General features: G+C 42.9%; 7 protein-coding genes across 10 annotated transcripts; 3 read left to right on the top strand and 4 right to left on the bottom strand.

Moving 5' to 3' along the window:
• The first annotated feature begins 677 nt into the window (after positions 1 to 677).
• LOC129594485 (atrial natriuretic peptide receptor 1-like) lies at positions 678 to 6661 on the top strand. The gene is made up of 23 exons (XM_055491183.1): positions 678 to 1010; positions 1579 to 1620; positions 1687 to 1711; positions 1788 to 1853; positions 1911 to 2161; positions 2432 to 2475; positions 2555 to 2593; positions 2773 to 2850; positions 3003 to 3140; positions 3207 to 3257; positions 3365 to 3538; positions 3595 to 3739; positions 3795 to 3873; positions 3965 to 4184; positions 4250 to 4426; positions 4671 to 4962; positions 5036 to 5300; positions 5490 to 5709; positions 5840 to 5972; positions 6045 to 6093; positions 6169 to 6218; positions 6344 to 6444; positions 6547 to 6661. The coding sequence occupies exons 1-23, from the start codon at positions 695 to 697 to the stop codon at positions 6580 to 6582; spliced, it is 2991 nt and encodes a 996-aa protein (XP_055347158.1). The 5' UTR covers positions 678 to 694; the 3' UTR covers positions 6583 to 6661.
• Positions 6662 to 7008: 347 nt separating this feature from the next.
• LOC129594442 (uncharacterized) lies at positions 7009 to 8752 on the bottom strand. Its single transcript, XM_055491142.1, has 4 exons — positions 8703 to 8752; positions 7604 to 8624; positions 7347 to 7502; positions 7009 to 7266 (listed from the first exon to the last, which is right to left on the bottom strand). Exons 2-4 carry the CDS (start codon positions 8591 to 8593, stop codon positions 7153 to 7155), a joined length of 1260 nt encoding a protein of 419 aa, XP_055347117.1. The 5' UTR covers positions 8594 to 8624; positions 8703 to 8752; the 3' UTR covers positions 7009 to 7152.
• Positions 8753 to 9016: 264 nt separating this feature from the next.
• On the bottom strand, positions 9017 to 12351 carry LOC129594443 (BTB/POZ domain-containing protein 3-like). 3 transcript variants are annotated; one of them, XR_008691195.1, is made up of 7 exons: positions 11033 to 11428; positions 10805 to 10927; positions 10472 to 10631; positions 10218 to 10396; positions 9985 to 10113; positions 9512 to 9923; positions 9017 to 9033 (listed from the first exon to the last, which is right to left on the bottom strand). XR_008691195.1 is itself a non-coding variant. In XM_055491144.1 (7 exons), the coding sequence occupies exons 2-6, from the start codon at positions 11197 to 11199 to the stop codon at positions 10017 to 10019; spliced, it is 726 nt and encodes a 241-aa protein (XP_055347119.1). In that variant the 5' UTR covers positions 11200 to 11269; positions 11480 to 12351; the 3' UTR covers positions 9234 to 9923; positions 9985 to 10016. The 3 variants fall into 3 exon arrangements, 2 of the variants coding, with proteins under 2 accessions (XP_055347119.1, XP_055347118.1); XM_055491144.1 differs by lacking the exon at positions 9017 to 9033 and adding an exon at positions 11480 to 12351 and having other exon boundaries at positions 9234 to 9923; positions 11033 to 11269; XM_055491143.1 differs by lacking the exon at positions 9017 to 9033 and having other exon boundaries at positions 9234 to 9923.
• Positions 12352 to 12806: 455 nt separating this feature from the next.
• On the top strand, positions 12807 to 14718 carry LOC129594471 (ceramide-1-phosphate transfer protein-like). Its single transcript, XM_055491170.1, has 2 exons — positions 12807 to 13296; positions 13751 to 14718. The coding sequence occupies exons 1-2, from the start codon at positions 13160 to 13162 to the stop codon at positions 14280 to 14282; spliced, it is 669 nt and encodes a 222-aa protein (XP_055347145.1). The 5' UTR covers positions 12807 to 13159; the 3' UTR covers positions 14283 to 14718.
• Positions 14719 to 15060: 342 nt separating this feature from the next.
• On the bottom strand, positions 15061 to 17843 carry LOC129594472 (uncharacterized). Its single transcript, XM_055491171.1, has 3 exons — positions 17486 to 17843; positions 16480 to 16794; positions 15061 to 15685 (listed from the first exon to the last, which is right to left on the bottom strand). The coding sequence occupies exons 1-3, from the start codon at positions 17816 to 17818 to the stop codon at positions 15422 to 15424; spliced, it is 912 nt and encodes a 303-aa protein (XP_055347146.1). The 5' UTR covers positions 17819 to 17843; the 3' UTR covers positions 15061 to 15421.
• Positions 17844 to 18447: 604 nt separating this feature from the next.
• On the top strand, positions 18448 to 21339 carry LOC129594420 (BTB/POZ domain-containing protein 3-like). Of its 2 annotated transcripts, XM_055491105.1 has the most exons (8): positions 18448 to 18493; positions 18547 to 18608; positions 18688 to 18909; positions 19020 to 19142; positions 19373 to 19532; positions 19754 to 19932; positions 20588 to 20723; positions 20805 to 21339. In XM_055491105.1, the coding sequence occupies exons 3-8, from the start codon at positions 18776 to 18778 to the stop codon at positions 21084 to 21086; spliced, it is 1014 nt and encodes a 337-aa protein (XP_055347080.1). In that variant the 5' UTR covers positions 18448 to 18493; positions 18547 to 18608; positions 18688 to 18775; the 3' UTR covers positions 21087 to 21339. The 2 variants fall into 2 exon arrangements, with proteins under 2 accessions (XP_055347080.1, XP_055347081.1); XM_055491106.1 differs by lacking the exons at positions 18448 to 18493; positions 18547 to 18608 and having other exon boundaries at positions 18620 to 18909; positions 20817 to 21339.
• Positions 21340 to 21414: 75 nt separating this feature from the next.
• Positions 21415 to 27887, bottom strand: LOC129594419 (CCR4-NOT transcription complex subunit 10-like). The gene is made up of 13 exons (XM_055491103.1): positions 27399 to 27887; positions 26970 to 27120; positions 26403 to 26464; positions 26042 to 26206; positions 25678 to 25761; positions 24779 to 25243; positions 24055 to 24182; positions 23870 to 23989; positions 23734 to 23814; positions 23561 to 23674; positions 22655 to 22920; positions 22461 to 22591; positions 21415 to 21941 (listed from the first exon to the last, which is right to left on the bottom strand). The coding sequence occupies exons 1-13, from the start codon at positions 27690 to 27692 to the stop codon at positions 21717 to 21719; spliced, it is 2286 nt and encodes a 761-aa protein (XP_055347078.1). The 5' UTR covers positions 27693 to 27887; the 3' UTR covers positions 21415 to 21716.
• Positions 27888 to 27968: the final 81 nt, after the last annotated feature.

Here is a 27968-nt window from a genome sequence, read left to right as displayed (position 1 = left end):
CCGTTCGTGTCCCACTACGTCGTTTCCGGATTTATAAAAACACTTTCCGGAAGTTACTTTTTTTAAGTCTGCTATACACCGCCAATAAGGATATATATGAGACCGTAAATAATTATTTCCGACCTAGGCTCGTAGTCAAATACATAATAACTGATCTGTCAGCTTCCTGATTATTTCCGGTAGACCACGATGCAAAGTGTACCTGTGAGGCTACATTCAAAAACTAAGAGCCGGTCCGCATCCGCATTTTTTAATCTTAATTTTACTGGTTAGCTAAGTTGACATTCGCATTACTTTGTACCACCGATCATAAGCAGCGACGCGCTTAATGACGTACCTAAACGCCCGTTATGACGTGTATGCCGACACACTTGGCAGTGCACCACACTCTTGTCAGTTGTTATTTTCGCCGCTACAGCCGCATATTAAAATTGCCTCTCCACAAAAATTTGCAATAACCTTACACACGCTGTTTGTCGATAAAATCGAAAGATCAAATACAGCCCCTTGTCTTCCACACATAGGCGCCGAAGTATCTACTTGACGACGGTAGGTGGTGACTGTTTTAATCAATACACCACTTACCGGCTGCGCCGGTGACCGCAGCATCCTTTCGTGACAATTTCATTTCCCACGCCATGCAGTTGCCATTAGTTTTTACGGTCGGGAAGGGAATAATCCGAATAAATATGCCATGAATCTTGCCGGTGCAGCTTTCGTCTTGTTGACCAGGTTATTGTTAACAAATGGGTTTAGTCTTAATTTTGTACAAGTGATTATCGGGGATAATTTGTTGTATGGATATTATGCTGCCGGACCGTTTAATGATGTGGCCTTTGACGCCATGACCAAACTGTATCCTAATGTCTTCGCCAATGCCACCCGGAAGGTTTTCTATAAACCCAATATACCGTCTTGTAACGATGCCGGTGATTACATGTTCGGTGTAACGGGGGAAATATACGACGTTATATCGAAAATTAGCGGATTTACGATTCTTTTATCATCAGGTAAGCTTTGATCGATAAAGCACTGTATAAAGCTGTACGAATTAACCAACAGATTTACATAATTATATAGATTGCCAAAAATGGAAAATTTTAATGTTAACTGCGAAATCTGTAAAAGTCTGATTATGAATATTTTGTCCCAGTTTGTGCTCTTCTAAATAATTTCTTCACAATTTCCTTTTCGACACCAGTTACTGCGACAATTTTTGTTCATGCATGATCTCGTAATTAAGTGTAACTGAATTTAGTTAAACTAAAAAATTTTAAATGGCTAACAGTTATTACGTAAGCCCCTGTTAGCTCCTCTTAGAAATACGGTACCTGTTGAAAAAAGTGCTGTGTAACGAAATTATTTACTCTCTCGTAAGCGAGACGAGGCAAACTGGTAGCACAATGCTACTAAAAAACGATTCTCTACAACCCTTTTGTACTTTTTCCGCATATTTTAATATTTATTTAACAGCGCTGATCCGTCGAACTAATTCGGTTTCTGAAGAGCACACACTCTAGCGCCTACTTGAATCCCACTTGGGCCATGAACGCCAGACAGTCGTTGATTGTGTTGCAGGATGTAGCCTGGAACTGATGCCGCTGGGAGACTTTGCACGTGGTACTTCTTTCCTTTAGTGCTGACAGTAAACAAACACTTTATCTTCATAAAACATTTCTCTTACAGAAGTCAACCTTCCATTGATGGCCAGGTATACGCAACACCATGAGCGTTTTACTAACATGACCTTATTGTTTACCGCTTGTTTATTTCATTTTCATTTACAGTACATCTGCTGATCTGATGTTCGCCAACGCCAAACGCTTCCCAACGATAATTACGTTCGGACCACTGTACGTTTTTTTCAACGTTTTATAAAAAGATGATTATTAACGTAATGTATATTTTAGAGGTCAAGGAAGTCATTCCTCGGCTGCACGCGCATTCGTCAAGCAGTACGGTTGGCGCACGGTGACCTTATTCTGTGATAACTACTCCAAGTTCACCAGTGCAGCCAGTTCCCTGGGCATCACGTGCCGGGCCTTCAAGACGACATTCGGGTCCGCGGCGGAATTCGATTTGTATTCGGAAGTGTTTGATTCCACGCTGGCTGATCCGCATTACGATGCGATGCTCCTGCGAGCGCGGCAAAACAGCCGAAGTATGCACAATTTTAATTAATTTACTCACGATGCGACGGATACCTATTGTATCCCTCTAATACGAGTACAGTATATCGAGTTACGTACCTCAATACAGTAATCAATTCACCACGTGTTGCCCGATTTGCATACGTCAGGTGGTAACTAGATTTTCATCGTCAATATCTCAATAGTTGAAATGTACCAGAATATCCTTTAATTTACTTCGCAGTATTCCATGTATTCCATTCCGGTTATTGGAATTTTGAACATCAAATTTTTATTTTCAGTCATAATATTTCTTGCCAATGGGGATGAAGTGCGCAAGTTCATGGTAAAATGCTAAGTGTATACTTCTACACCGGCAATGTTTCCGGTGTCGTGATACAGATTTGAACGATTTATTGTTGCAGCTTGTTGCCTATCGATTGAACATGACTGGCGATGAATACGTACGTGAGATAACTTTTCATAATTATATGGCTTAAAACAGAACGACCAGAATGATACATAATATTCAATAACAGCAAAACTAAAATAATTGTATCAGGACAACTTTAACGGTCGATAAATGTACGCTTGTATAAAACACTGAAGGAATCTGTAAAATTCCAGATATTTGTGATTGCAGGTCTACATTAATCCGAAGCCATGTCAGGGTCCGGAATTTATCGAACTGCAAGTGGATCGCAACGACGGCCTGGATGATGTGAGTGTGCACCGAGTAACTACTTCAATCGCTCAGTAATGACGCTGCAAAAACCGTGAGCAGAGACGTTACACTTTAGCCGGTTCCGCTGCATCACGACTACGCATCCGATTGTTAGAACCAAACATTTTTATTGCTTAACCTTTTTTTAGATAATTGCTCAAGCTTACAAACCACTGGTGCCCATTAACTTTGTCAATCCGAACTACACCGAACTAGCCGGCTGGATTAACATGACGACTGATTTGGCGCGGACGAAATACAACCACACCTACCAGCAAGACGAGCGGGTAAACATATAAATAACACAAGACACGATTCATTTAATATTTTAACAGATTTGTTCGCTTTGACAGGAAAACGAGATTGCCTTGTCCATTCCGGAGATCATGTTCGCCATTGGCAGGGTGCGTGATGTTATCCGACACGGTGCTCTTTAGAGATGTTGCAAAAACATGATTTCGTAAAAGTATGTCATAATCGGCACTTTTCATCGCGTGTTGGCAACGTGTAGGTGCTAAATGAAAGCACCGTCCCCCTGGAGAACCTGACCACGGCAACATTCCGTCAGCAGTTTCTCAATCGCACGTTCTACACACCGGTACGGCGCGTGCGCATTGGGCCCAATGGGATGCGCATGTCGGATAGTATATTGTACCGACTAAACAGCACCAGCCGGAAATTTGAGGTATGTATCAAACGCTTTGTATAGTTTTGCGTTTATATAGCGTTGTCATTGATTAGCCGACTTGGTACTACGACTTCCCAAAAGCCAAATTATCCGTTCTCAATCCGCAACTGGAGGGAGACTGGAACGGACGATCGACGCCTCCGTTAAATGAGCCAATTTGCGGCTTCCGCAGCGATCGGTGTGCGACGGCCAATGATGGTATGTATAGTTTTGAACAATAACGTCACCTGTTCATTTGAGGCTAAATTCACAGGGAGGACTATTATTATCGCGGCGGTGTGTGGCGGGTGTGGAGCGGTAGTAATTATTGGCATCGCAATTATCATCTACATGTACGTTTATAAATCGCGTAAACTAACCGTCGAATTATTACGTAACCAAATTAGCTGAGGTAGAAAATTAATGGTTATTTTCGGTTTACAGAAAAACCGCGTCACTGACAGACAGTTCCAACTGGTGGCTGCTGGATGCGACGCTTCTACACGGCGATGATTACAAACCAGGGTACAGCGTCTTCCAGACAGGTGGCAGCACCATGCAGTGCTATTACGGCCAGGATCGAGTGTGGATTCGAACGGAGACCGTAGCGATCACGGAAGCGGAAGTATTGAGCAAAAAAGCTCTGCGTAGCGTGTTGATGCAGGTACAGTATGGGTGACCTTTAGAAAGTTGACGCTAAAGTCTCTTTAAGTAGAATAATTTGGTCAGATTCGCAATATACCTCGCCACGATACGTTGGGACGCTTTTACGGTGTGGCACGGATGGAGCAGTATGTCGGTGTGGTGTGGGAATACGGGCGCGGACCGTTACGCTGCCTATTCGCTAACGAGACCATCATCGCCGACGTGATTCTCCAGAAAACGCTCACTTACAATATCCTGACGGTAAGAATTACGAACAAAGTGACGCAACAGCCAGCAAAAACAGCATTAAGGGTGTTTTTAATGGCCAATTATCGAGAAGTCGTTTTTGCACGCTATATGACTGCATGACCTTTCACAATTCACGCGCTCATTATTTCTGGCCATAAGGTTTGACTTACAAGAATGACGCTGATGTGCTTTCGATTAATGTGTTTTAGATTTACTGTAAAACTTAGCAATATTAAGATGGATTTGTTATTTCCAGGGTTTGCAATTTATCCATGCGTCACCGTTACGCTGCCACGGAAGTTTGTCAAGTTTAAGCGTCATCGTAGATAATCGTTACACGGCCAAGATCTGTGATATCGGCTCAATACGGATATTCCAAGCATTATCGAGAAAGTTTCTGACGCTCGATACAGAAACCAGCTTTGCACCCGAATGCGTAACTGATCCCAGCAACTTCCTTACGCAGGAAAGCGATATATACTCTCTGGGAGTAATCATGCAGGAGATACTAGGCGACGCTGTTAGAAACCAGCAAACGAGCAAAACCAGTAAGGTCACCATACATTTGTGTGCTTTATAAAAACAGCTTTTGGTTAATAAATGTTTACTGTTTTTCTATAGAGCAGCTGCATGAAGCGCCCTTTATCCGCCTAATCAGCGGCGTGATCGAAGCGTGCCTTTACGAGAAAAAAGAAGCCCGTCCCAGTGTAAAATCCATACAGAATCGTTTAGCTGACTATCGACCTCGATTGACCGTCATTGCCAGTTTGATCAAACGGTTGGAAGAGCACGCGGAGAATCTGGAATTAATCGTGATGGCTCGTTCCGCCGAGTTGGTCACGGAGCAGAATAAAGTCGATAACTTACTTGCGGAAATAATACCACCGTAAGGAAATACAGCATACCTGCAAGACATTAATTTAAACCATGGGAAAATCAATGACTACTTTCACTGAAAGTTGTTACGGATATTTGCTGTAGTACAACAGCATTTACACGATTGCAGTCAATGCGTACTATACATCGATTGTGCGTACTTGATCTAAAGGTTGACGATCGTGTGGTATGTTCACAGATCTCTTATTAAGAAACTGCGGGACAAAGTCGTTGTTCCACCGGAAGCCTTCGAATCCGTGACGATCCTGTTCAGTAGTATGGTGGGTTTCGATGTGTTCTGCAATACGGTGACACCCATGCAAGTCAGCAGCTTCCTCAACGAGTTGTACACCTTCGTGGACAGCACCCTCCACATGTACGATGTGTATAAAGTGGAGACGGTCAAAGATGGCTACGTGGTAAGCAGCACCACTAAACTATTTTGAAAGGTATCATTTTATTTACGGTATTCCTTTTAAAATACTTTTCAACCTGATTTGATGCTACGAATTGCGGTACGTATTAATTAACCGCTCCTGTGATTCCCAGGTCGCGAGCGGTGTCCCGTTGCGTAATGGAGAGCGGCACGCGTACGAAGTCGTGTCGCTCGCACAATATATCTTGCTGGAGTTGGAACGGCAGAAAAAGATTCCGCTAAAAATCCGAATAGGCATCCATACTGGTAATGCCAATCGATTTCTGTTAAATTCTGAATTACTGTTCGTATTGCGTACACGGTTAAACTGTTGCTCAGGTCCCATTGCGGCGGGAATCATCGGTGTGATAATGCCACGATATTGTTTGTAAGCTACATACATTATTCCTTTACTGGGAGCACCCTGAATGAGAACTAACTGAATCGCCTTACTTTGGTTCAGGTTTGGCGACACGATGAATACAGCCAGCCGAATGGAAAGTCATGGAGAAGGTGCGTTAGTCTTGTTTTCTAATGGGCCGGGTGTACCGAGCAAGAGCCGTTATACAGTTTACATATCCTGAATAATATCCAAGTACAACAACGCCTTCTTTACGTATATTCACGGTCTACTTCAGCATCAAGAATTCACATCAGCGACAGTACGAAGCTGAAATTGGAAGAAATTAAAGCTGCTTCCCGCCTAAAGCTTCTACCGCGGGGTCAAGTGCAAGTGAAGGTACTCGTACCAGTGTTATTAACGCACCTGCCTGCAGTACCATTGAAAACAGATCTAAAACAGTGAACAGTGAGACGATAAAGGGTTATTTCACTGTTGCAGGGTAAGGGATTGGTCGAAACGTTCTGGATTGGATAGAAAGTAAAAGTGTATATAGAGCTCGCCGAGGCACATCTGTGTGATTTAGTTTCATTTGGCCTTGTGTGATCTAAGAAGGAATAAACCAAAGAAGATATATATTTTTTGTCCATTTGTTATGCCCTAGAGATTTGTCACTTACAAAATTAACATATTGGAGTTCAGCTATACTTCTGTAAACAGTGCCGCAGAATAATAGGGTACGTTTGGAAAGTTATTGGCTCCCTCGTACAGCTATATTTATCACAAAATAATGCGAAAAGAAATTATTTTTTAGAAGTACTAAATAAAAACCAAGTCGCACATAGAATCAGTTCAATTAGCATGTTTTTTAATTACAGCACTAGATCGAAGTCCAATAACTACAATACAAGCCAATAGCGTACTAGTCCAATAGCGTACAAGTTAATACAGTATAACGTTCAATACATGTGGCGTGCTATGTCAGATTATGAATTAAAAGCAGCGAAAGGCACATTTTGCACAACTGCTTTCAAACTGGAACATTAGCATTGTGTACACACTAAAGGAAGATTCAAAGCTGGATCGATTTGATATAATACAAGGATCTTATGCCGTGAAGTTGGCGGAGACCGGCTGCACCATATCTCTTCTGGCGCCTTCGTTGCGGGATTCTTTAAGCTGAAGGACGAACGTTCCATAAGAGAACAAAATGCCCATCATCTACAAATTTTACCAAAATCACAGAGCGTTATAAATTACGTTCAAACATACAAGTTTATGAAGTTGTTTGTCTTCCCTACCGTAGCAATGAAGGGTCGGTTTATTAGGATGATTCCAGCAATTGAGAAACCGGTAGGTTTGGTCGTTATTCGATGGAGACCAGCCAATAACCTGGTGACTTTGCTATCGTCGGCTTCTTGAGCTATCCTTTCTTGAATTTCATCAGAAATGTCCGCCTACAAAGTGCAAACTACGAGTACGAACTTGTAGTAAACTTCACAAAGTTGGTGATCCAAAAACTGATTTAACTTGCAAGTATGCGGTGCTGGGAACTTACCTGCTCGTGCACGTAAATCATAGCGAATGTTATAATCAGCATAACCAGCAACACCGCAATTCCGCCCTGTATTTGCACACCGGCCGATGCATACACCGTTGAACTGCTCCCCGCTACACTGTTAATAATCCACACAATCCACATGGTGGCGTGCAGATAGAACAGCAGCAGAAACACATCAAGATGCCCGGACAGCTTCTTAATACACCGGCATATCCCGACATGGTCCTGTGTAATTTTATCCAGAAGCTCGGTGTTTTTAACAACGCCGAGACGTTGCTTCATGCGACGGCATAACCGCCCGGCAGTTAAACACATCAGAAAACAAATGGCAAGGATGCAGTATACGGAGGATATACGGATCACATGGAGGAAGGCGCAAGCGTAGTTAATAAAACTGGATGTCCGGAAGACGGTGACCCCGTAGTGTAGCGCCCAGAAATCCGCTTCGATTGTCGCGGAACGTTGCAGTGAGAGGCGGAACCAAGTAGCCGCTTGGTACGCCAATGTACATAACGCCGACAGTAAAACAGCTGTCACTGTGACGAGTAGACTGGTCTCGCGGTGTGCAAAGTATTCGTCTTCGTAGCTCCGTATCCGCTGGATGCATATACTGATGCCCCTCCATTCCAGCGCGATAAAGAGGGCGGAGACGAATCCCACGACATCGCCTAGCTTTGCACACATATTCTCGATGAAACTGTCCAGAGTGCCGGTTAAATCTCTGAAAAATAACGGAGCAGTTATGAGACACAGATAGACGCAGCGAAGAATGGTGAAGGTCACGATCCAAAAATGGGAAATAATGGTTGAGAATGTGGATGAGCCGGCGCGACGCGTTAATAAAGGGCATTGTCCGCTGATCTTTGTAAAGAACATCCATAAACTTAACCAGACGTCAAAGACGTTACTGATACGTTTGTGGAGCATTATTTTATCTGTTGCCGGGTGAAGGCGGCGGCAGCTGCGTTGACCAAAGACCAAGCGCATGTTGATAGTTTAACTGGGATTCCGGTTTTTACTGCAAATGACAGGATTGAAGTGATTCACTAAGTCACTTCATACAGTACATACGTATTGGGGAAGGAATGTCACTAACTGTAAGGAACGCATTTATGGTGATTGGAGACGTACGCGCGGAGCACTTGCAAGTTGCAATGCTCGATTCGACAGATCGAAAAGTATTATAGTACTGTATTATAGCACATATCCTGTGAGTACAGTACTGACGACTGTTGTCGATGCCATGCAGATATTTACTACGCATCATATTTTGGGGCGTAGTTTCAAATATTTGTACTAAGGTTTCACGTTGCTTGTTTGAACCTTCCTTCCAGTTTTCGGATATCGAAGTGTTGTAAATATTTAACGAAGATGATGTTATAAAACTGTCAACTGTCAACATAATGAAAGCGGTTCGACCCCGGCTCCTACAAATTACAACACTAATTAGAAGCTGCTGCCTGCGAAGTGTTTAACATAAAGCATTGTTAACCACGAGTAAATTATCACCATAAATGGTGAGCATAAGTGCTAGTACTAGCCTAGTACTAACACGATTACTTCGCATCTTCCTTTAACTTTAGACAGCAAATCCGAAAAATGAGCTTCATCCTTAATGTCACCACGCCATTGCTCTGGACTGCACTGCACAATGCATCTGGGATTCAACTGAGAACGCTAATAACGCAAATGCCATGCAAAAAGCGCGCAGAGTTTTATTAAAAAGCGGTTATTTACACACTAGGAATGTTAAACTCGATCAGAACACAAAAGTCACGATTTTTGCAAAATACGAAACTAAGGAAATCAAACTTTCAGTCATAAAACGTGGAGAAACAGTTAAAACTTTAAACACAACTTGTAAACATCAATTCCTATTCTTCGCCTTCCATGACACTACATCACCTTGCCGCAGCAGCAAATCCGTGATTCCCACAACCAGACTTCCATTCACAGTAATCCGATGGTCATCCCCCACTGCATGGTCGTATTTTCCATATTGCCCCGCCGAACGCACATACACCACCTGGCCTGTCTTCAGAATGTCCTTAACAGCAATTACCTGGTCTGCCCTTGCATAATTTTTCTCGCCGCCGTTATTATAACAAGTAAACGAAATACGTTCCGACTGGACCTGATTTATGGTGGCTGGAATCCACCACGTGCTATTCTGAAGCACAAACACTGCGTCTCCCACCGCAAAGGCTTTACCGACTCCTGTTCGGCGCTCCGTCGGAAACGCTAGATTTGGTGGCTTCACCGCGGCATTCTGATACATGAACAGGCTCCACAGCTCCAGCTCAGTTAGCAGACCGCTCTACCATAACGCAGCATGAAAATATCGACCGGTCAAAATGACAAACTGAAGGCCAACCAACCTTACAGGGACCATCAGCCAGTTGGGCGCCAGTCAAGAGCGGAAAGCGTACAAGAAACAAAGCGTCACCCAGTACCTGGCGACGATTAGCGCATCCAGAGCGTTGCGCGCACAGGCTGCTGATGCCCACCTGTAACAACGATCACGGCATATCTATACTGTGCCAGCAGCCAGAAAATTCGGGCACCGGAATTCAGACGATAATGTTGCGTTTTTTGTGTACGTCTCGCGTACCGTTCAACGGCTAAGTAGACAGCGTGCTCCTTCGCAGACAGTGTGTCGCTCTGTAATATGCTTTTCAATGTATCCTGTGAGATGGCGGTGAATTGATCCGACTGCAGAATCGCCACAGTGTTCGCCTCCAGGACACCCATGCATTTCTCCACGATGCTGTCAGCATGCCAAGAAACAGCCTGCAAAACAGACAAATCTCAGGCACCCCGCATGTGATGCAGTACAAAGTCAATGTAAACACAAGACTCACGTGCCTGTTGCAAAGTGGCTAGGCAGGTCTCGGCATTTAAATGGCTCCCGATGAAGTCAGAACAAATCCGCACCAGCTGCGGTAGATCGTATTTGTCCGCACAGCTCATGGTGGCGAAAACGTTGTCAGACGTGAGATTCTCAACTGCTTCCGTGTACACGAAACTGCAAGACCGAGAAAAAGACAACGTTAAACGCATTATCCACAAAATAAGGAGCATAAAGAAAAAAACTGATTCCTCGAGCCTGGGTGTGAATACAACCGTACTTTGCTGAAGGTACAACACATCGAGCTTTGTTAAAGTACTTGACACGATACAGTAAAAATCCCCCCGCACCTGAGCATATTGGCAAACGCATCTGGATGAATATCGGGAATGCTGATAGCCTTGTCACAGTTTTCTGGCAGGCTTCCGTAGAACATCGTTCGAAACACTGCGCTGCGGATGCTCAAGATAAGTCTACAGATACATGCGATGATCAATGTCAAGGCACCTAGGCACGTAATCAAGGAACGGAAGCCAGCACGTCGTACAAGAACTCGGCAGGGAGAGACGGAGTCTTACTTGTGTGCGGGAAAGTTCTGTGCATTACCAAAGTCGCGTCCCACTGCGAAACACACATCGCTGAGTTCTCCGCTCGCAAATGTCTGCTTCAGCAGTTTCATGAAGTCACAGCCAGACTCTTGGCACTCTGGTGCCTTAGGGGACGAGGAAACTGCATTTGAAGACATCGTTGGGCAAACGAAGAACTGCACAGTGGCACTTTATGGTCTTTACTCTTTATCACGCAGCATGCAAAGACTGCAAAGATATGAAGGAAAACACAATGATGACAGCTGATGATGATGATGCTACAATGCGAAACACAGTTATATGATTTATATCTTAAAAATTCTGATACATCCAAATTAAGAAGACAACTTTCAAAAAAATAAATATAAACAAAAACACCAACAAGACATCGATAGTTACAGAGTGCTGTACACTGTGTACAGCATTTTAAAACCCTACCCTAGCATAATGTACACGCCGCGCCAGGGTGGTGGATTCAGGTGGTAAGCCAGCCTCCTAGGGACTGCGTTTGTTCGTAAAGGTTTAAAGGCACTGTGGCTTTGACTTCAAAATTATTAAAAATGATAATACTTGTATCAAGAACTTACTATAACTGTGCAGTATTATGGATCATATTACTGAATGCAGAAACTCATTTCTGGGAGGCTAGACATAGAAAAGAAAAGGGATCTGCTGAGAAAGCAGACAAAAACTCATGTCTGTCCAACTGTCACCATGGCAGCCGCCCTTCCGAGAGTGATGACATCCAACGGTAGGTCACCATCATTTTCACACATTTACAGTACTTTTGCGTAGTACATTATTACAAACCCTCTTCGAAATTAAGAAAATCATAGTGCGGGGACACGGAAGAGCTAAAGTTCCGAGACTTTTCCGAATTTTTAAGGCGGCTTGGTTTGAAGAGTGCATGCAGTGTTTATACTTAATAGTTAATACGAGTACTAATCGTATTATCTTGTTTTCTGCCTGAAAAACTGAAGCCGAAAGGATACGCCGTGCCTATTTTCCAGTTAGCAAAACTGCAAGAAGACACCCGGCCCACAGCAGAGCGCACTGAGCGCCAGCACTGTCGGCGCAGTACGGTGTATCCTGAAACATTTCGTCACATCGCTGAATTCATAAGGTCGGTACTGGTGATGGCGGAATATGATTCAATAAAAATTCGATATCAGTATAAATTTCCAACGATTTGGTAAATGTGACGGAAATGTTAAGTTCTAAAAAGGTGGCAATTAGGTATACTCGTAGAATCGTATGTGAGTGTGATTGCAAAATCAAACTAACGATAACAATTGTAAGTGAGATTTATAACGCTGAGTTCTGGCACAACTGCAGATGTAGGTATAATATCATGTATTGCTGTGTCTGTCATCTGCAGCTCGTGTACGAGATCATTGTGTAACAGTGTTCATTATGTAACAAGCTGGACAATCGGACGCCCATTGGACATTACTCCAGTCGAACGCCGTAAATCATATCCGTTATCACCACCACGGTACATGTATACTCGGAATATACCCGAGTACTTGACTTTGAAATGGCTACACTTATTACTGACAGAATTCTTCGATAAATGAGCAATCCACTTTGATATCATTCAACATCCAAGAATGATATCACCCACTGCATTGCAGAGCACACATTGCGCGATAAAACCTTTGATACTGGTGCATGTACCTCCATCGAAGTATAACAAGTCTATCAGTCAAGTGTGAACAAACCGCCGTAATAAACGGGGTGAGAATGGAAACCGGTTTCGGAATGAGTGTTTTCTGGAGTTAAACAAAAGATCCGATATATGTCGCATGCGGTGTACTGTGAGTGTACGTACTGCACGGCCACTGGCTTGAAACGCGCGGCTCTTTAATCTTTTACTGCCGCACTGAATTATAATTATTGGTACTGGAAGTCATGTGCGCCCGTACGTACTGTACTATTCTGGAATTTTATTTACTCATCACTGTCGGCTGGAAGTCACGTACTATTCTGGAATTTATTTACTCATAACTATCGGCATCTTTCCGCGGAGTTTTTCGCTGCATTGTCCTGACTGTACACTGAGTGTGTTGCCAGCAAGTTGCTTCGAATTAATAAAAAACTGTTATAATCACGGGAGGGATGGCCCTTGTTAATTATATTCCGCGCGAGGATGGCATCGACAATCAACTGATTGCTGACAGCTTTGATGCCGCCTTGGAAAAGGATGCGGGCGTGGAAATCACCAGCTATATTGAGGCGTTTCAAGAGCTGGCGAGGTATACCTGCATGACATCATGCGGACGATGTTCGCGGATCCCATTTATAGTAATAATTTTGCCATTTTTGAAAGAAATCTAGTACACGTTTTCTTGCCAACAAATTCATTGTGGCGAAAAAAGTTACTGCCGGTCAGAAGAAGCTAAACAATTTCGGTGGCAAATTAATTGTTGCTAAATTACCAGAAATAATGACCTTAATGCGCTGCGCATATAAACTACTGAGCATACCGGTAGCATTAGTGCGTTGTAGATTGGACATAATCGTCATCTAAGTAAAAGTAGGAAAACAATTACGACCTCTGCAGGCTCTGCTGAAAGCTGGTAAAGTTTTTTTGCACCGGTTTTTTTAACTTCTTTTGTTATACCTGTATACAACCATTTTACGCCACAGGCTATCTTGTCACTCCAACATAGGAGCAACATACCGTGTAATAAAAAACATGTATTGTAGATTTTTCGAAATGATGGGCGTTCTATTCGCCACAATGGCCGCCGACATCCGGGAGCAGATTCGCATCCTGGAGCGTTACCTGCAATCTGGTGAGCGCGAGCACTACACGACCATTGAGCGCCTGGTTGCCTTCGAGGCGGCGGATGACCGGCGACTGGAGCCGCAGCGCCGCGCCAAAGATCCCAGCCAGTCCGGCAGCCGCACCGTGCTACATCTCAACAGGATGCTGGATTTCTTCATTCGCTTCCTTGGCCAATTGGAAAACATTGGGGATGATGACAAAATGTCGACGGTATGTCAGCCGGTATATAAAGCCTCGTTGGGTAAATATCATTCCTGGCTGCTCAGCGCCGCTGCCGGTTTCGCTATCAGTACACTGCCGACGAAGGTGCAGTTGTGCGAGAAAACATCCAAGTACAACTACGAGGATACCATCAGGATTACGCGGAGTGCCGGGGAAGCTATGCAGAGGGTCTACGAGGTCACGGATAAAATCTTCACGGAACATGATCTCCACAAGCTACCGTTTTAGCCGGCGGCAGGATCATCGCCGTTCAACTTTCAATACACTTTTTATTGCTGGTGATCTGTACGTCGTACAACGCCGTTATCTGAAGTAGAACCGAATGTCCGTCAGCCGCAAAAACTCGTATTTTGGAGCATGCCATTGTTGACTACCGGGTATGGATTTGTTGTGATACACTGATGTTTCCTGATGTTAAATAGCAACTGGCTTTTGTGTTCCTTGCCTCAACGTGGGTTATTAAAATGCATTCGAATTTTAATTGTATACTAATAAGATATTTCTGCAGTGTGCTAACGTTTAACATAAGCACATGCTTCTAAAAAAATGCATCCTGCAGATAGTCACAACTTCCGGCTACTTGTCTGTAGCACAAGTATGCCTACTATAGATATAGATACTGTACCTATTGCAATGTACTATGTAATATGTACTGTATGATAATATCTATAGTACACGAGTACGGTTAAATGCACACTTCCATGTTTTTCTCATTCCGGACGCCGTTACTCATTATGTCTTTTCTCTAAAATGAGAAACTTGATAATTCTTTATGAACCTTGTGCATAAGTTTGCACTAGTATTTACGACAAAAATATGATTTATAGGCTTTTAGAACCAATTTTTTATGTGGAACATCGCGGAAAATTCCGCGTTTCTGGTGTTTGGAATACGAAGATATATTGAAAAAAGCGGCCGGAATACGACAGACCTCTAATTATAATAATAAAAGAAATGGCACCAATAAAAAAGCGTCTTCGCCAAGCATAATTCGTAGATAAACAACGCAGCAATGAAGACCAGTTTAATCTGCTGCATTTTCAAGCCATTAGTTCTTTGCGAAAAGGCGACAGGCAAAAGTTTCACAGAATGAATCAGGCAGTTTTAATTCTACAAAAATCTATTCACAGTTTTTTTTACAGAAGTCACAACCATTCCACTAACTTCATTTCACCGCAAACAAAATCTCTGGATTTTTTATATAAAAGGTCCAAAAAAAAAACCACCGGACCGTCATCCCAGATACTCACACTGTAAATAACAATGTGGTACAAAAACGTCAAGTACTTCCGTCAAATATCCATGAGCCATCATCACTGTGGAAGAATCCTTCGAATGAAATCATGACACAAACTGGTCCGGGTAATTCAGTACGTATAACCGCCCTCCATATCCTTCATCAACATGGGGACCCAGGTTTTATTCAGCAACCACTGCGGCAGCAGACGGCGCACCCAGTGCTGCGCCTGGCCGCTGGTGTACCGGTCCGACAGATGCACCAGCACCAGCGCGCCAATATGGCGGAATAGTTCGGCGTTCTTAGCTATGTCCTGCAGATGGATGTGGCCGCGCTGGCGGGCCTTCTCCGCCGGCTGCCGGTCGTCAATGTACGTAGCTTCGGTTATCAAAATCTATAATATTTTTCCATGAGCTGCTTTTATCGACAAACCTATCACCAATTCAGCAACTACAGCCACCGAAAATAATTTTAAAAAATACACTCAACATAGAAGACTCATATTTAATATTTAATTATAGAAGTATACTGGAATCATAACTGGATTATATCAGAACTATGATTAAATAATGGAAGGCAGACGCGGACAAACCACTTTACCGTTTTTCAAATACGGAGAGATTAGTAAATATTTAACTGTTAATTATTAGTCGGTAATTTGTAAATATTATTAAATATTTAATTATATTCTGCAATTCTCTTTCCACCGTTGCATTTTTAAAAATATATTTGAGAAAAACTACACATACAAAAAAACTTTAATCAAACCACAAACAGGACAACAGCACTCTCTTGTTACGTATATTTTCACATCGCAGAACAGAAACCGATGTTGCCTAAAATACTGTATCTGCATCCCATACACTACGACGCAATCATTAACGATAACGGGTTGTCGGGCACAGTCATTTCGCATAATAAGTTTCAACATTATAAAAGTTATCTCAAACAGAGGAACAAAATAAAATATTACTCCAAACTCATTTAATTACATACATTTTAAATTAATGACTAAACCATTCATTGTTCTGAATTAAATGTACATTATTTAAATAAGTACACACTACACAGTATACAACAGGGGAACACTACTTTTACATCTTATTTTCAATATTGAATTATCCGGGTTGGTTATTGAACTTCTTTCGTTGCACTAATTAGTCTGCACTCTGCATGCGCTACACTTACACTGGAGCGCAGGAGATCAGCGTTGTCGGGATCAAGGAAGGTGTCGAAGGTGGTGTCACCGGTGTAGGCGATTTCCGGTAGGTGTTTGTTCTCCCACACCTGGATGCCCTGCGCCATGTACTCGCCGATTTCCGGTCCGGACAGGTGCATGTACTCCGTGATGCGGGTGCGGGTGTGGGCGTAGATGAGGTAGCCCTGGCTGGCCACACGGTGGTAGGTGCGGAAGGGGCGCGCGACACGCCCATGGGATAAGGGAATGTCCTGGCCCACGGGGGACGCCACGGATTTGCGGCTGGGTGAGAGAGGCTTGTTTATCTCTGCAAACGGTGCAGCCAGTTGAGCTCAACATAAATGCGCCATTCTTAGTACCGTCAATTCATTTGTTTCAATTTCGTGAAGGCACATATCACCGGAAGAAATAAACATGTTTATTAAAAAATAGAAATCACCCCGAAATAAATCTGCTCTGCTCTGATCTGCTCTCCCTGAACAAATAATAACAAAAATGTCTCTTTAATTTTGCTCAATTCTTTGGTGTATGTAAAATATAAAAAATTCGACCGACCATAAACAAATATCAGCTGGTATTATTGGGGACTGTAACAATGATTTCGACCAATATAGATATATCCCACACACTTCATATATCTTCATATAGATATATCCCACACACTACGATACATGTACGACCACGAACGAGAGAAGGACAAAACTATCAGTACAGTACTGCTAAGGTAAACACAGTGAAAAATGAAAATCCACAAATTCAGCCGAACGCCACATTACACTGAATACAACAACGAAACATCACGCACTGAAAAAAATTTAAATAAATAAAACAATGAATTTATTTATTATTTTGTTAATGAATTATTTCAATAAATCATTTTGTCAAAATACATTCAAGCAAGAGGATTGCGGTTACGTTGCGCCAACAAAATCGCTTGAAGCCTTGAACCAATTTGTAATTCTCCTTGCGTATTGTTAATTAATTCTCATTCCCCACGTACCCCTCATTCATGGCGGCGAATCCCTGGCAGATGGTCAGCAGCGACTCCTCAATGTCCGGGGGACAGTAGTACGTGGACGGGGGCCGACTGCGCAGTTCCCGCTGCGAGACATGTTTGGGCAGGGCGCCGCAGTGATCGATGTGGCCGTGCGTGACGAAGACATGGTCGCACATGATGGAGGCGCGCGTGGCATGCCCGATATCGAAGGCATACCGCACCGAATCGTCCACGCGCACCGTCACGCAGGACTCCAGACCCGACACGGACCAGCAGTTGAGGTGGAAGCGCTTGGGGCTCCCGGGGACGCGGACCTCGATCTCGTCGTTCATGCTGGTAGCCGGCTGGGCAGGGGTACCTGTTAACGCGATAGATTAAAATTTAACAAAATAATTAACTAAAATTACCACGAGCTGCTGGCACTGAAAGAACGAAGCAAGCTGCACGGCCCAGAATTCAGCATTATTTTTTTTATTTATTCTGATTTTATTTTGGATCGATTACTCTCTTTCCCACTTGTTAAATATACTAATATTTTTAGAAATAATTTTCATAATTTTATTTGTAAAAATATTAATCCGTGACTGACGTGATGGCCTGATGGGCAGCAACGTCGATGTCGCTGTTGGGTAACTCGGACATGGAGCAACTTCGGTCGAAGAAGGCTCAAGTCAGTGAACTGCCTGTGAGTGTGCGACTGACAACGATAATCATGTCACTTGTCAGACCGGGCATTACCTTTTGCCCAGCGGAGGCAGAGGGAATGGTGTCGAGGGAAGTCCGCGATCGGGGATGGGAAGAGCGTGTCGTCACAGAACGTGCGCCGGCTCTACAACGGGGTTTTGCAGTGCGGGGAATGCATGCTGCAGTACAGCGCAGGATGAACCGCATCAACACAATATGCGGACGCGCGGTGATCGCACACGGAAAACGCCGAGAAAGAGATGCAAAGTTCTGAGCAAAAAAAAATCGAATCAATCAGGAGAAGTGAAGCCTGAAACTTGAAAGTAGTATAGTATCACTATAGTTTTTGATACTCTTTTTTCTAACGAGTTTGCAGTTTGCAGTAATATTTGCATCACATCCGGCAACTGTGGGAGGGCGCTTACGTGAACGTATACTGTACTGTTTTCTCATATTTTTCGGCCTTCCGGGTCCACAGCACTTGTTTTTCCACAGCACACCTTCTTTTAACTTTTAGGAAGAGCTTCTCAGCGTCCGTCCCCATTTACACTGCATAGTATTTTCCATATTGATTGATTCCTCCGTTGTCGACGAATTAGCTAACCATGTCCACAAATGCAGGTGGTCGCAGTCGCATTGCTGATTTGGTGGAGCAGGCGCACGCCAGTGGAGAGCTGAGTGATGTGTGCTTCACCGTGGGACGTCAGTTTGGTCGCATAAAAGACTTCCCCGCGCATAAGTATGATCCCTGCGTATTCTTCTGTCCCGTTCCTTAGGATCTTGGCAAATTGCGGTGTGCTCGTAACGATGCCAACTGTGTTCTATCTGTGAGTCTGTGCATCTGTTCAGGTTCCTCCTGGGCATGCGCAGTCCCGTGTTTCGTGCCATGCTCTACGGCAGGCTGGCTAAAAAAGGAGATGATACGATCGACATTCCCGATATTATTCCCGATGCCTTTGCCAATATGCTCAGGTGGGTATGACCGGTATGTACCCGTTTATAATGTGGTGTGTTGCGAGTAGCGCAACATGGACTGAAAATTTTTATTTTACGGAACCTGCTCTGCTGACAGCTTGGCCTTTTTCCAGTAGCACTGTAGAAGTACTTGAAGTGGTAGATTTTAGATGACGATTCCTGGTCTAATGTCGTCGCTTGTTCCTTCACTGTTACAATAAGCTGCCGTTCAACGAGTCCATTTGCAGCTACGTGTACACCGATACCGTGGATGATCTGGATAACGACAATGTTTTCGCGACGATGGTTTGCGCTGACAAGTACGATTTGCCGGAGCTGGTGCAAAAATGCTGCAGTTTCATCGGTAACCGGTTGAATACCACCACATGGATGTCCAATTTAGAACAGGCAAGGAATTGATCACACACATATCTCTTAATAAATGTTTTTATGGCAACTGCAACGTGGAAATAATTTATTCTGTAAACATAAATGGAAATGCGAGTACTTTACGTTTGTGTTTTTATTCATAATTTTTTTACCTTGTTGTTAGCAGTTTTTTCACATCGCTCATGTGATGTAAAAGTGTGTACTGTGAAGATCAGGGATGGATTCATTCTTTTCTGTAGGCTGTGCATTGGCATGCTGACAGCATCGTGGAGAAGTGTCTGACTATCGTGGACAAGGATGCTGTGGCGATTTTGCAGTCGGACCACTTCACTGACATCTCGAAGGATATTTTGCAGCGTATTCTGCAGCGCAACACCCTGATGGCGGAGGAATTCGTCATTTATCGGGCTGTTGAACGGTACAGATTTAGTGATTTTCTGCACCTCGTATGAATAAATATAAACCATAAACGTCACGAAAAACCTCGACATTATTGAAGATAAAAAATAGGAGTCTCGAATTAGAATACAAACGTATGCAGATATAGATATTGACTTTTATCAGCTACGTAATACCAGGTAAGTTATTACAAGATAATATGTTATTAGGTATACAAGGTAAACATTTGATGTTATTAGTTAAGTCTCGAATTAAATACAAACGTGTATTGGCTTTTATTAGGTAAGTAATAAGCCACCAGAAAGAAAGAGGTGCAATCACGGTGACATTTCTTCGTAATTACTAATTACATTACGTTCGTAATTACATTTCTTCGTAATTAATTCGTAAAAGCCAACGTAAAGTAATACGACAAGAGTATAATATATCTATATACGACCAGTTATACGTAGAGTAGAGGTTATCATGTACTCAGATAATCGTATAAATACGTATTACATGAATAAAATCTTTGTACAATGTTTGTATGCATATGTTTATATTATACATTTTAATAATAACAGTAAGCGCTTTGAATATAAACGTACAGACTTGTAAGCAAAGTGGCGTCCTTATTAAATTTTGATAGAATGTTGGGAATGTCACGAATGTGACACCGATGCGTGATTGTTTAGATGGGCGACGGCCGCCTGCGCTCGTAACGCCATGGCCGCGTCGGCCGCGAATCGACGGGAGATGCTGGGCGAAGCGCTGTTCCATGTGCGCTTTTCGTTGTTGACTAACCAGGAGTTGGCGGACGGCCCGGGTGAAGTGAGTGGAAGTTTGCGCCGTCCATTGGCGGCTGTAATTTTGTGTGCATTCAGTTTTGACTGATTTCGTGCTGTTGTACAGATATGGCTGCAGAGCGGGTTATTGACGGATGCGGAGCTGCTGAGTTTGTTCAAGTACAAAAACGCCACGGTCCAGCCGCCGCGTCCGTTCCCCTCCGAGCCCCGCTTAACGCGTGAACAGCCAGAACGGAAAAGAAGATTTCCGCCAGTAACGGTTTCCCCATATGACCTCACCCGAGTAACGCGTGAACAGCCAGAACAGAAAAGAAGATACCCGGGAGTACCAATTGCCCCTATCGAGCGACGCGTGAACAGTCAGGACAGAAAAGAAAATAGCCGGTAGAGGGATTTTCCCATATGACTCTTCGTAGAGCCTGTGACGTTTTGGCGTTATTGAAATGCTTTGCTTTTTTGCTATCTTGATAGTTTTTATCTCGATTGTGTTTGCTTAACTTTGTTAACCAGGGTTGGCTTGTCATTTCGCCATTTGCTCTTGATGTAATAATAATAATAATTTCGTTTTTGAGAATACAAGAAGTGTTGACAGTGATTTGAAAATTGCTCTTTATTAAAAAATCCATGGGCTCAGTTGTTCAGTTAAAAGTACTGCAATTAAAACTTTCTTCAGTTCAGTTTGTACGAGTTCGTGTTAACACATTCAACGTTAAAGGTGGTTTTATTTTTCGTATTAACACAAAATCAACAGCAGTCAAAGCCGGAAACTACGCACTGTTCAGCTGGACTGTCCACTCTCGGAATAGTACTGCGCAACCATAATCATTAAATTAAGGCAAACAAATTTCCCGTTCAAAATCCAAACGTTCCAAAACGCTCAAAAAACAACAAAACGGTTAAAAACACTGACTACACTAGCATGCACGCTGCATCGGCAGCGAACGCAGAGGACAACATCCAAATCAATAACAACGAGCAAAAACCCTGATCAGCAGCAACATCACAAGTATCATCCCAGTCATCCTTCCAGAATCCACGGGACACCCTGCTGCTCGCGCAGCGCCCGCAGCTTCTTCTCGTCCTCATCGAAATCCTTGTACAACCGGTCTTTCCATTCCGGGCATTCATCCAGAATCAGTTTCAGTGCTTCCGTGCGATTCTCCTGACGGAAACGGATATAGATGCACAACTGGGTGGCGCGGGCACGCGTTATGGAATCGGCGTTGGTCTCCGCACTGCGCAGCTGCACAAGGGAAAATATAAAATCAATTCAAAGACAAGTAAGGGATCCGTAACGACCGTAACGCAAATAACCAAAATAAATAATAAACTAGGCAAAATTCAATGCCGTGTATGAGCGTTAATTCATTTGCATTGCGTTGTTTAATTCTCCGTTTATTTTATTACCTTAAGTAAGTACGTAAGTACGCCGCGGCGTACTCACTAAAGTACTCGTAGTTGTACAGTATTTCAGAAGCAATGTATTAACAAAAAATTAAAACAAGGAATAATGATAACACGCTAACTGAACAACGCCCAACTATCTATACGAAACAAAATAAAAGCAAAAGAAAAATAAATACCTAAAAATTAAAGGAACAACACAATAAATAAAACGCCAATAAATAAGATTGAGCGGTGAACATATTGCCACAGTAAGATCAAGTAAACCAATATTATGTTAAGTGTTGTTACGAAGAATCTTGAAAAAAAACAAGCACCGAAGGAAAGCGGCTAACTACATTCTAGTGATTCCACATACCTTTTCGGCAATCTCATAGCCGGCTTCCAAATCCCCAGTCATCGCCAACCACACCGCATGATTGTAGCCCAAGAGATTCCTGGCAAACACCGGGCGTTTCCGCAGATAATCATTTGGAATGTGGAGGAACGCTGCAAGAATCAATCTGTGCATAAGCTAACTTCGTTTACAAAAACCGCGTGTAAATTCCATACATTTGATAACGGCTTCCGGCTGTTCGTAGATCTTTCCCTGCTCATCGTTGACACTTTCTTCCGAGCTGCGCGTTCCAGCGGGCGATGCAGCCGACTCATGGCTGGCCGCCTGCGAACGGGTCATGTTGACCTGGCCGTCCTTCTCCAGATCCGTGTTCATCTGGCGGAAGATGTTGTTGATGTTCGATACTGACAAATAGTGTCCGGCGTCGTTTAATCGGTTCAGCCGCATGAAGCCTTCGCTAGCGTAGGCCGAAATCAGAAACCTATAATAATCCAACGCAAATGTGATAAGGTACTTCTCATGACGATCACTGCAAACGTTCCGCATACACAGTACAAAGTCACTACAAAAGCAGTTTAATAATGCATTGCTAGGCACAACGTAAACAACATCATCTGGGATGAAATCTATTCCGACTGAGCGCCAGCTATTTCTTAACATAAGCTACTGCCGACCGACTAACGAAGTTCAAGTTCATTTAACAGCAGATTTAGAAATATGTAAAATTTTACAGCATTATTATCCAACTCGACACCTTTATTGCAACTACGTGTGCAGCGTAGTGTAATGACTTCTTCGCAGCGCTCAAAACATTAATCGATATTAACCAACGATTTAAAAGACGTCTACTTACCAAATAATAAGTAATTATATTACTTTTAGCATATGAATATACGTGATTTTGGTAAGTACGGTAGTACTTAACCAGTAAGTACAACCATATCCACAATAATGGAAATAATTTACTGCCTATGACGACACAATTAGTATATCAAATTAAACTGACCTATAAAATCCCCATCATTTTCTAGAACCGCACAGTACTTGCTGCAGTTTCTATGTGTGCAAATTTGCAAATATACAACTCTCAAAAACGCATCATACAACTCTTGATAACTTACTTCATTACGCCAGGCAATTCCGGAATGGACTCAGCTTGCCGGGAGTACTCAATTCCCCCAACGAAATCCCATAAAGAATTGGAAACAAAGGCTAGATTAACCAGGATGTATGCCCTACAACAATGTCAACCGTTAGCGCACATAATCCGAATTTCCCAACCAAACCGGAATACTTCAGAGTCATAATTTCCTGCTTGGATGTCATCCCACTGGGTGCAATGGCGTACACGTCCTCCATCGGCAGACCGCTTCCCCTAAATACAAAAACATGTTAGGTAAAAACAACAAATTTTATTCGGCGTTTCTTACCTGGCCAGGTGCCGATTGACGGTGGCCAGTGCGTTGATTAGGCACATGCGAGCGAACTCGATGGTCAGCGCCGGTTCCGACGGGTCTTTCTTCGCCTCGGTTTGCGGTTGCACTTTTCGCCTTTACAAAGATAAGAAAATCCAGTTTATTTGCATGGAGACTGCGTAATTAAAAGAATAACCTACTGAGCTAGCTGCTTCTGATACGGCAGTAATACTGATGATAAGAGGAGTTTCCGGTACTTTCCCGCACCGATCGAGCCCTTGATCATGTAGCGGGTTGGCTTACGCCGATGCAACGGATCGATGAGATCCTACAACAAAGAACATAACAATCCAGCACCCTTAACAGCATAAAGTATTAGTAATGCTCCAACACCCTTAACAGCATAAAGTATTAGTAATGCTTATTAATTAGTATTAGTAATGCTTATTAATATTCACACGCAGTGAAAAACAAGATAGGTATATTATATTCTTCACGATTTTTTACGTTTGTGAAAACAAATAAATAAAAACAGTATTTTTTACTGGTGTAAAACCAATAAACCATGCAACCCCTAGGTACTCCGCTGAAAACGCATTCAGGTAATGCTCACATAAGAGATCAATTCGCAACTACGAAAGCTTACATTAAACTGCAAAGACATGGTACAAATATAAGCTACATCAATATCAAATTCACACGTTAACATTTTGGAGATGGCAACGTTGTGTAACGGCGCCTTAATGTAAAAGTTGCGGTTAGGCCATTATCAATTAACTATGTGGAAGCTTCATCTAAAGATAATAAAACGAGTAAATATACCAACTTTTTTTACGAGTAATCAAATTCGCTTGTCCCTTTTGTTAAGACTGCAGAATAATTTAGTATGTCTATGCACCACACAATCAAACCGATTTTCCTTACGTTTTTATGTTTGGCAATACAGGATTCGGCCAGCCGCAGCCACAACCGCGGATTCTGATGGTAGCGATGCGAGGCCTCCACCAGCAGCGGGAAGGCCTGCGCCGGCTGCCCGGACACCAGCAGCTGCGTGCCTAGATTGTACACCAACTCGGCGAAGCGCGAGGCCTGCACACACTGCAACGGCATCTGCCCGTAGTCCACCTTGCCGTTCATTTGCAGCGCCTGCATGGCTTTGGTGTTCTCCTCCAGCGCCAGGTTGAAGTAGACGGTGGCGATGGTGTTCTTGCCCATGGCGCTGTGGATGCAGGCCATGTTGTTGTAGTACAGCGAGGGCAGGCAGTCGCCCGACAGGACACTGCTGGCCGCGTTGGCGTTGGGCGCCGTGTGGTTGAGGGCTTTCATGGCTTTCGAGTAGTTGCCGCGGTTGTACTCTGACTGGCTTTTCAGGTACAATGACACGGGGTTCTATAAGCAATGTCAACCATCAATTCGAAGTAGGATAAAATTATTCACCATCAATCTGATCGAAAACCGCTTTAATAATTGCGTGCAGTTATAAATATTTTCACCAGCCAACAATTTAACAATTTTATTTACATACTGCTTATTATTCTCGCAACGTATTCCATATGTAAAACTGCTTGGATGCAATTTTAACCAGTATATTAGTGTTTACTCGTTGTACAACTATCTCCACACAAAACTAATGATTTCCGGCATTATGACACACAATCGACTACCTAAAGTGCCCGTACCAGCTACTACTCAACTTTCCCCATTGTCGCAGACTGATTTTTAAAAAAATTACAATGCAGCACTAATGGGTGCTGTTGGGTTATTGCAAACCCGGACATTTTACAACTTAGCAAACCGATTTAAGTCGCTATTCCAGTACTCACCGTGCCTTGCGTGGACAGCAGGCCTCTGGATTCCTTCTTACTCTGATTCTGGTTCCACAACATGTTGACCACTCGCAGTTTGTACTGCAACGAAAGGCCGACATAATGCAAATCAAATCCGGATCGGAAAGTTGAAAATTTTAACGATACCCAGAAAAACGCGAGAACATTATTAAAAACCAAATTTATTATGTGCATATAGATATTTTACTCTAACAATACGCAATAAAATACAAAAGATACTCGTACAAAATTACATTAACGTAAAAATGCACCCGCCGTTACCAACTAATCCATAGTCGTCACCGGAAATATTTTTATGTAAAAATAAAGAAAATACAAGATCCCATTATCGTGCACTAACCAGTTGGAGTTTCGCTTTAAATGTGATAGCCGGACGGAAGAGCTGGCAGTTTTCATCGAACAACAGGGAATCGGTGTGGTAGTTATCCGGGAGTTTAATACGCAGGCCGGTCGCCTCATCGAAATCATCCTCCAAATAGCTAATCACTTGCAGCGCTTCGTTCACCTAATTTAATACCGTCTTTACAACCACTTCGCCCGCACTCCCAAACCACAATGATGCTCTCATGATATATCAGATCGATGGATTTTACATTCAAACACAATAGTATGCGGTTTGCCACGAATATTTTACAAAAAAGGAAAAAAATTAAGAAAGTATAACTGTATAAGTACCGGATAAAAACAGCAATAAAGCGCACCTGAAAAAGCCGTATGTGCAGTTCCAGAAGCAGAAAACAACAGTCGCGAACCAATCCATCTTCTGCAAACGATCAACGTCAAGTAAATTAGGGATTGGTAAAAATTAACGTATCATTATCGTTACGAATGTCATCGTTCGGTTCCACAAAAACAAAGCAAGTACCGTCTTCCAAATCAACTGTACATGCACTGATGCACAAGAAACGCGAAAGTATAAAAGTGAAGTTTCATTTAATAATGGCAGACCTCACAGCTGCAAAATTCATATAAACAGCTTCAACCTCCACAGATACTATCAAATACACAAGGCACCACCAGTACAGACTGTACACGATTTCAATACAAAAATCTCTGTAAATAACTTATTTCACGAAAAACACTTAAAACAGGCAGCTAATCTTATAATTCTACGCAAAATTTCAAAATAATTTAGGGAAATGACTGCCAGTTCAGGTTTATAAAATGAAGACTTAGAAGAAACAAATTTCAGAGAAACAACAAAAAAAACGCTGAATGATGAACGTTAAACACTCAAACTGCGAATGGTTTTTACGATTTTGACTTACCGAGGGTTTCTGCATAGCGCATCACAGCATTCATGATCGCCAGCGCCTGATTATAGCGCATCAAATAGAACGATATCAAGGCGTAATTGTAGAGATATCCAACTTGCGTGAGATCCCGTTCCTTGCTGGTTTCGAACATCGGCCCGTACGCCTGCAACATAAATCTCCTGTAACCCTGTTTGGCTGAGTGTTTGCAAACATTGCTTTGATATTTTGTGATTATTTCAAGTCAATATTATAATGAAAGCGCGCAATTTCTCTGTACAGTGTGCGTAATACGGCGTAAACACAACTGGTAACTCACAACATGCGCAGTAATTACCATGCAACTCTAAATCTGCAATCCACTTTTAAAAGCCCGTTGAATTTCTGCAGTTGTTTATCCTCAACTACAACTTGTATGTTGTGAAAAATTAGCAGACAACGTACCTTCATCATGGCCTCCCGCAGGTCCGTGATCAGAACCTCGGCTTCGATACAGCGCGACGCATAGAACTTGAGCACCAGATCGTTGAGATTGATGTGCACGACATCGGTGTAGCCGCGCGACTTCAGGCCGTTCATCTCCAGCATGGCGGAGGAATAATCCCCGGCCATGTAGTAGGAGAGGATGCGCCGGAACGATGTCACATCGTTGTCGTTGAAGACGATCCGGGGCTGGATGCGACGATCCTGAGATTCCATGCGCGCCTGCATTTCCGAGCGGAGAAAACTGTCGTCCATTTTCTGATTTTTACCACGAACAACATCGACTGCCAGTCCACGGACTTCAGAGGCTTTGGTTGCAGAGGAAATGGGAAGATTGATCAAGTTGGTTGATTCAGATAATTTGGGAAGAAATTGGTTAAACAGATTTGGTAAAGATTTTGGTTTGATTGATTGATTCTAATTTTAAAAACTTTGAGTGAAGTCTGTTGATCAAAAATAAGAAAGCAAGATGCGAAAGCAAGCTGTCTGCTTTCGAGCATACACAAACCAAATTTCCGGTCCTAACCCCGC

The sequence above is a fragment of the Paramacrobiotus metropolitanus genome, unplaced genomic scaffold, assembly GCF_019649055.1.
Source record: "Paramacrobiotus metropolitanus isolate TYO unplaced genomic scaffold, Prichtersi_v1.0 Parri_scaffold0000068, whole genome shotgun sequence".
NCBI lineage: Eukaryota > Metazoa > Tardigrada > Eutardigrada > Parachela > Macrobiotidae > Paramacrobiotus > Paramacrobiotus metropolitanus.
The sequence above is the reverse complement of the archived record's forward strand: the minus strand, read 5'-3'. Positions and strand labels throughout refer to the sequence as shown.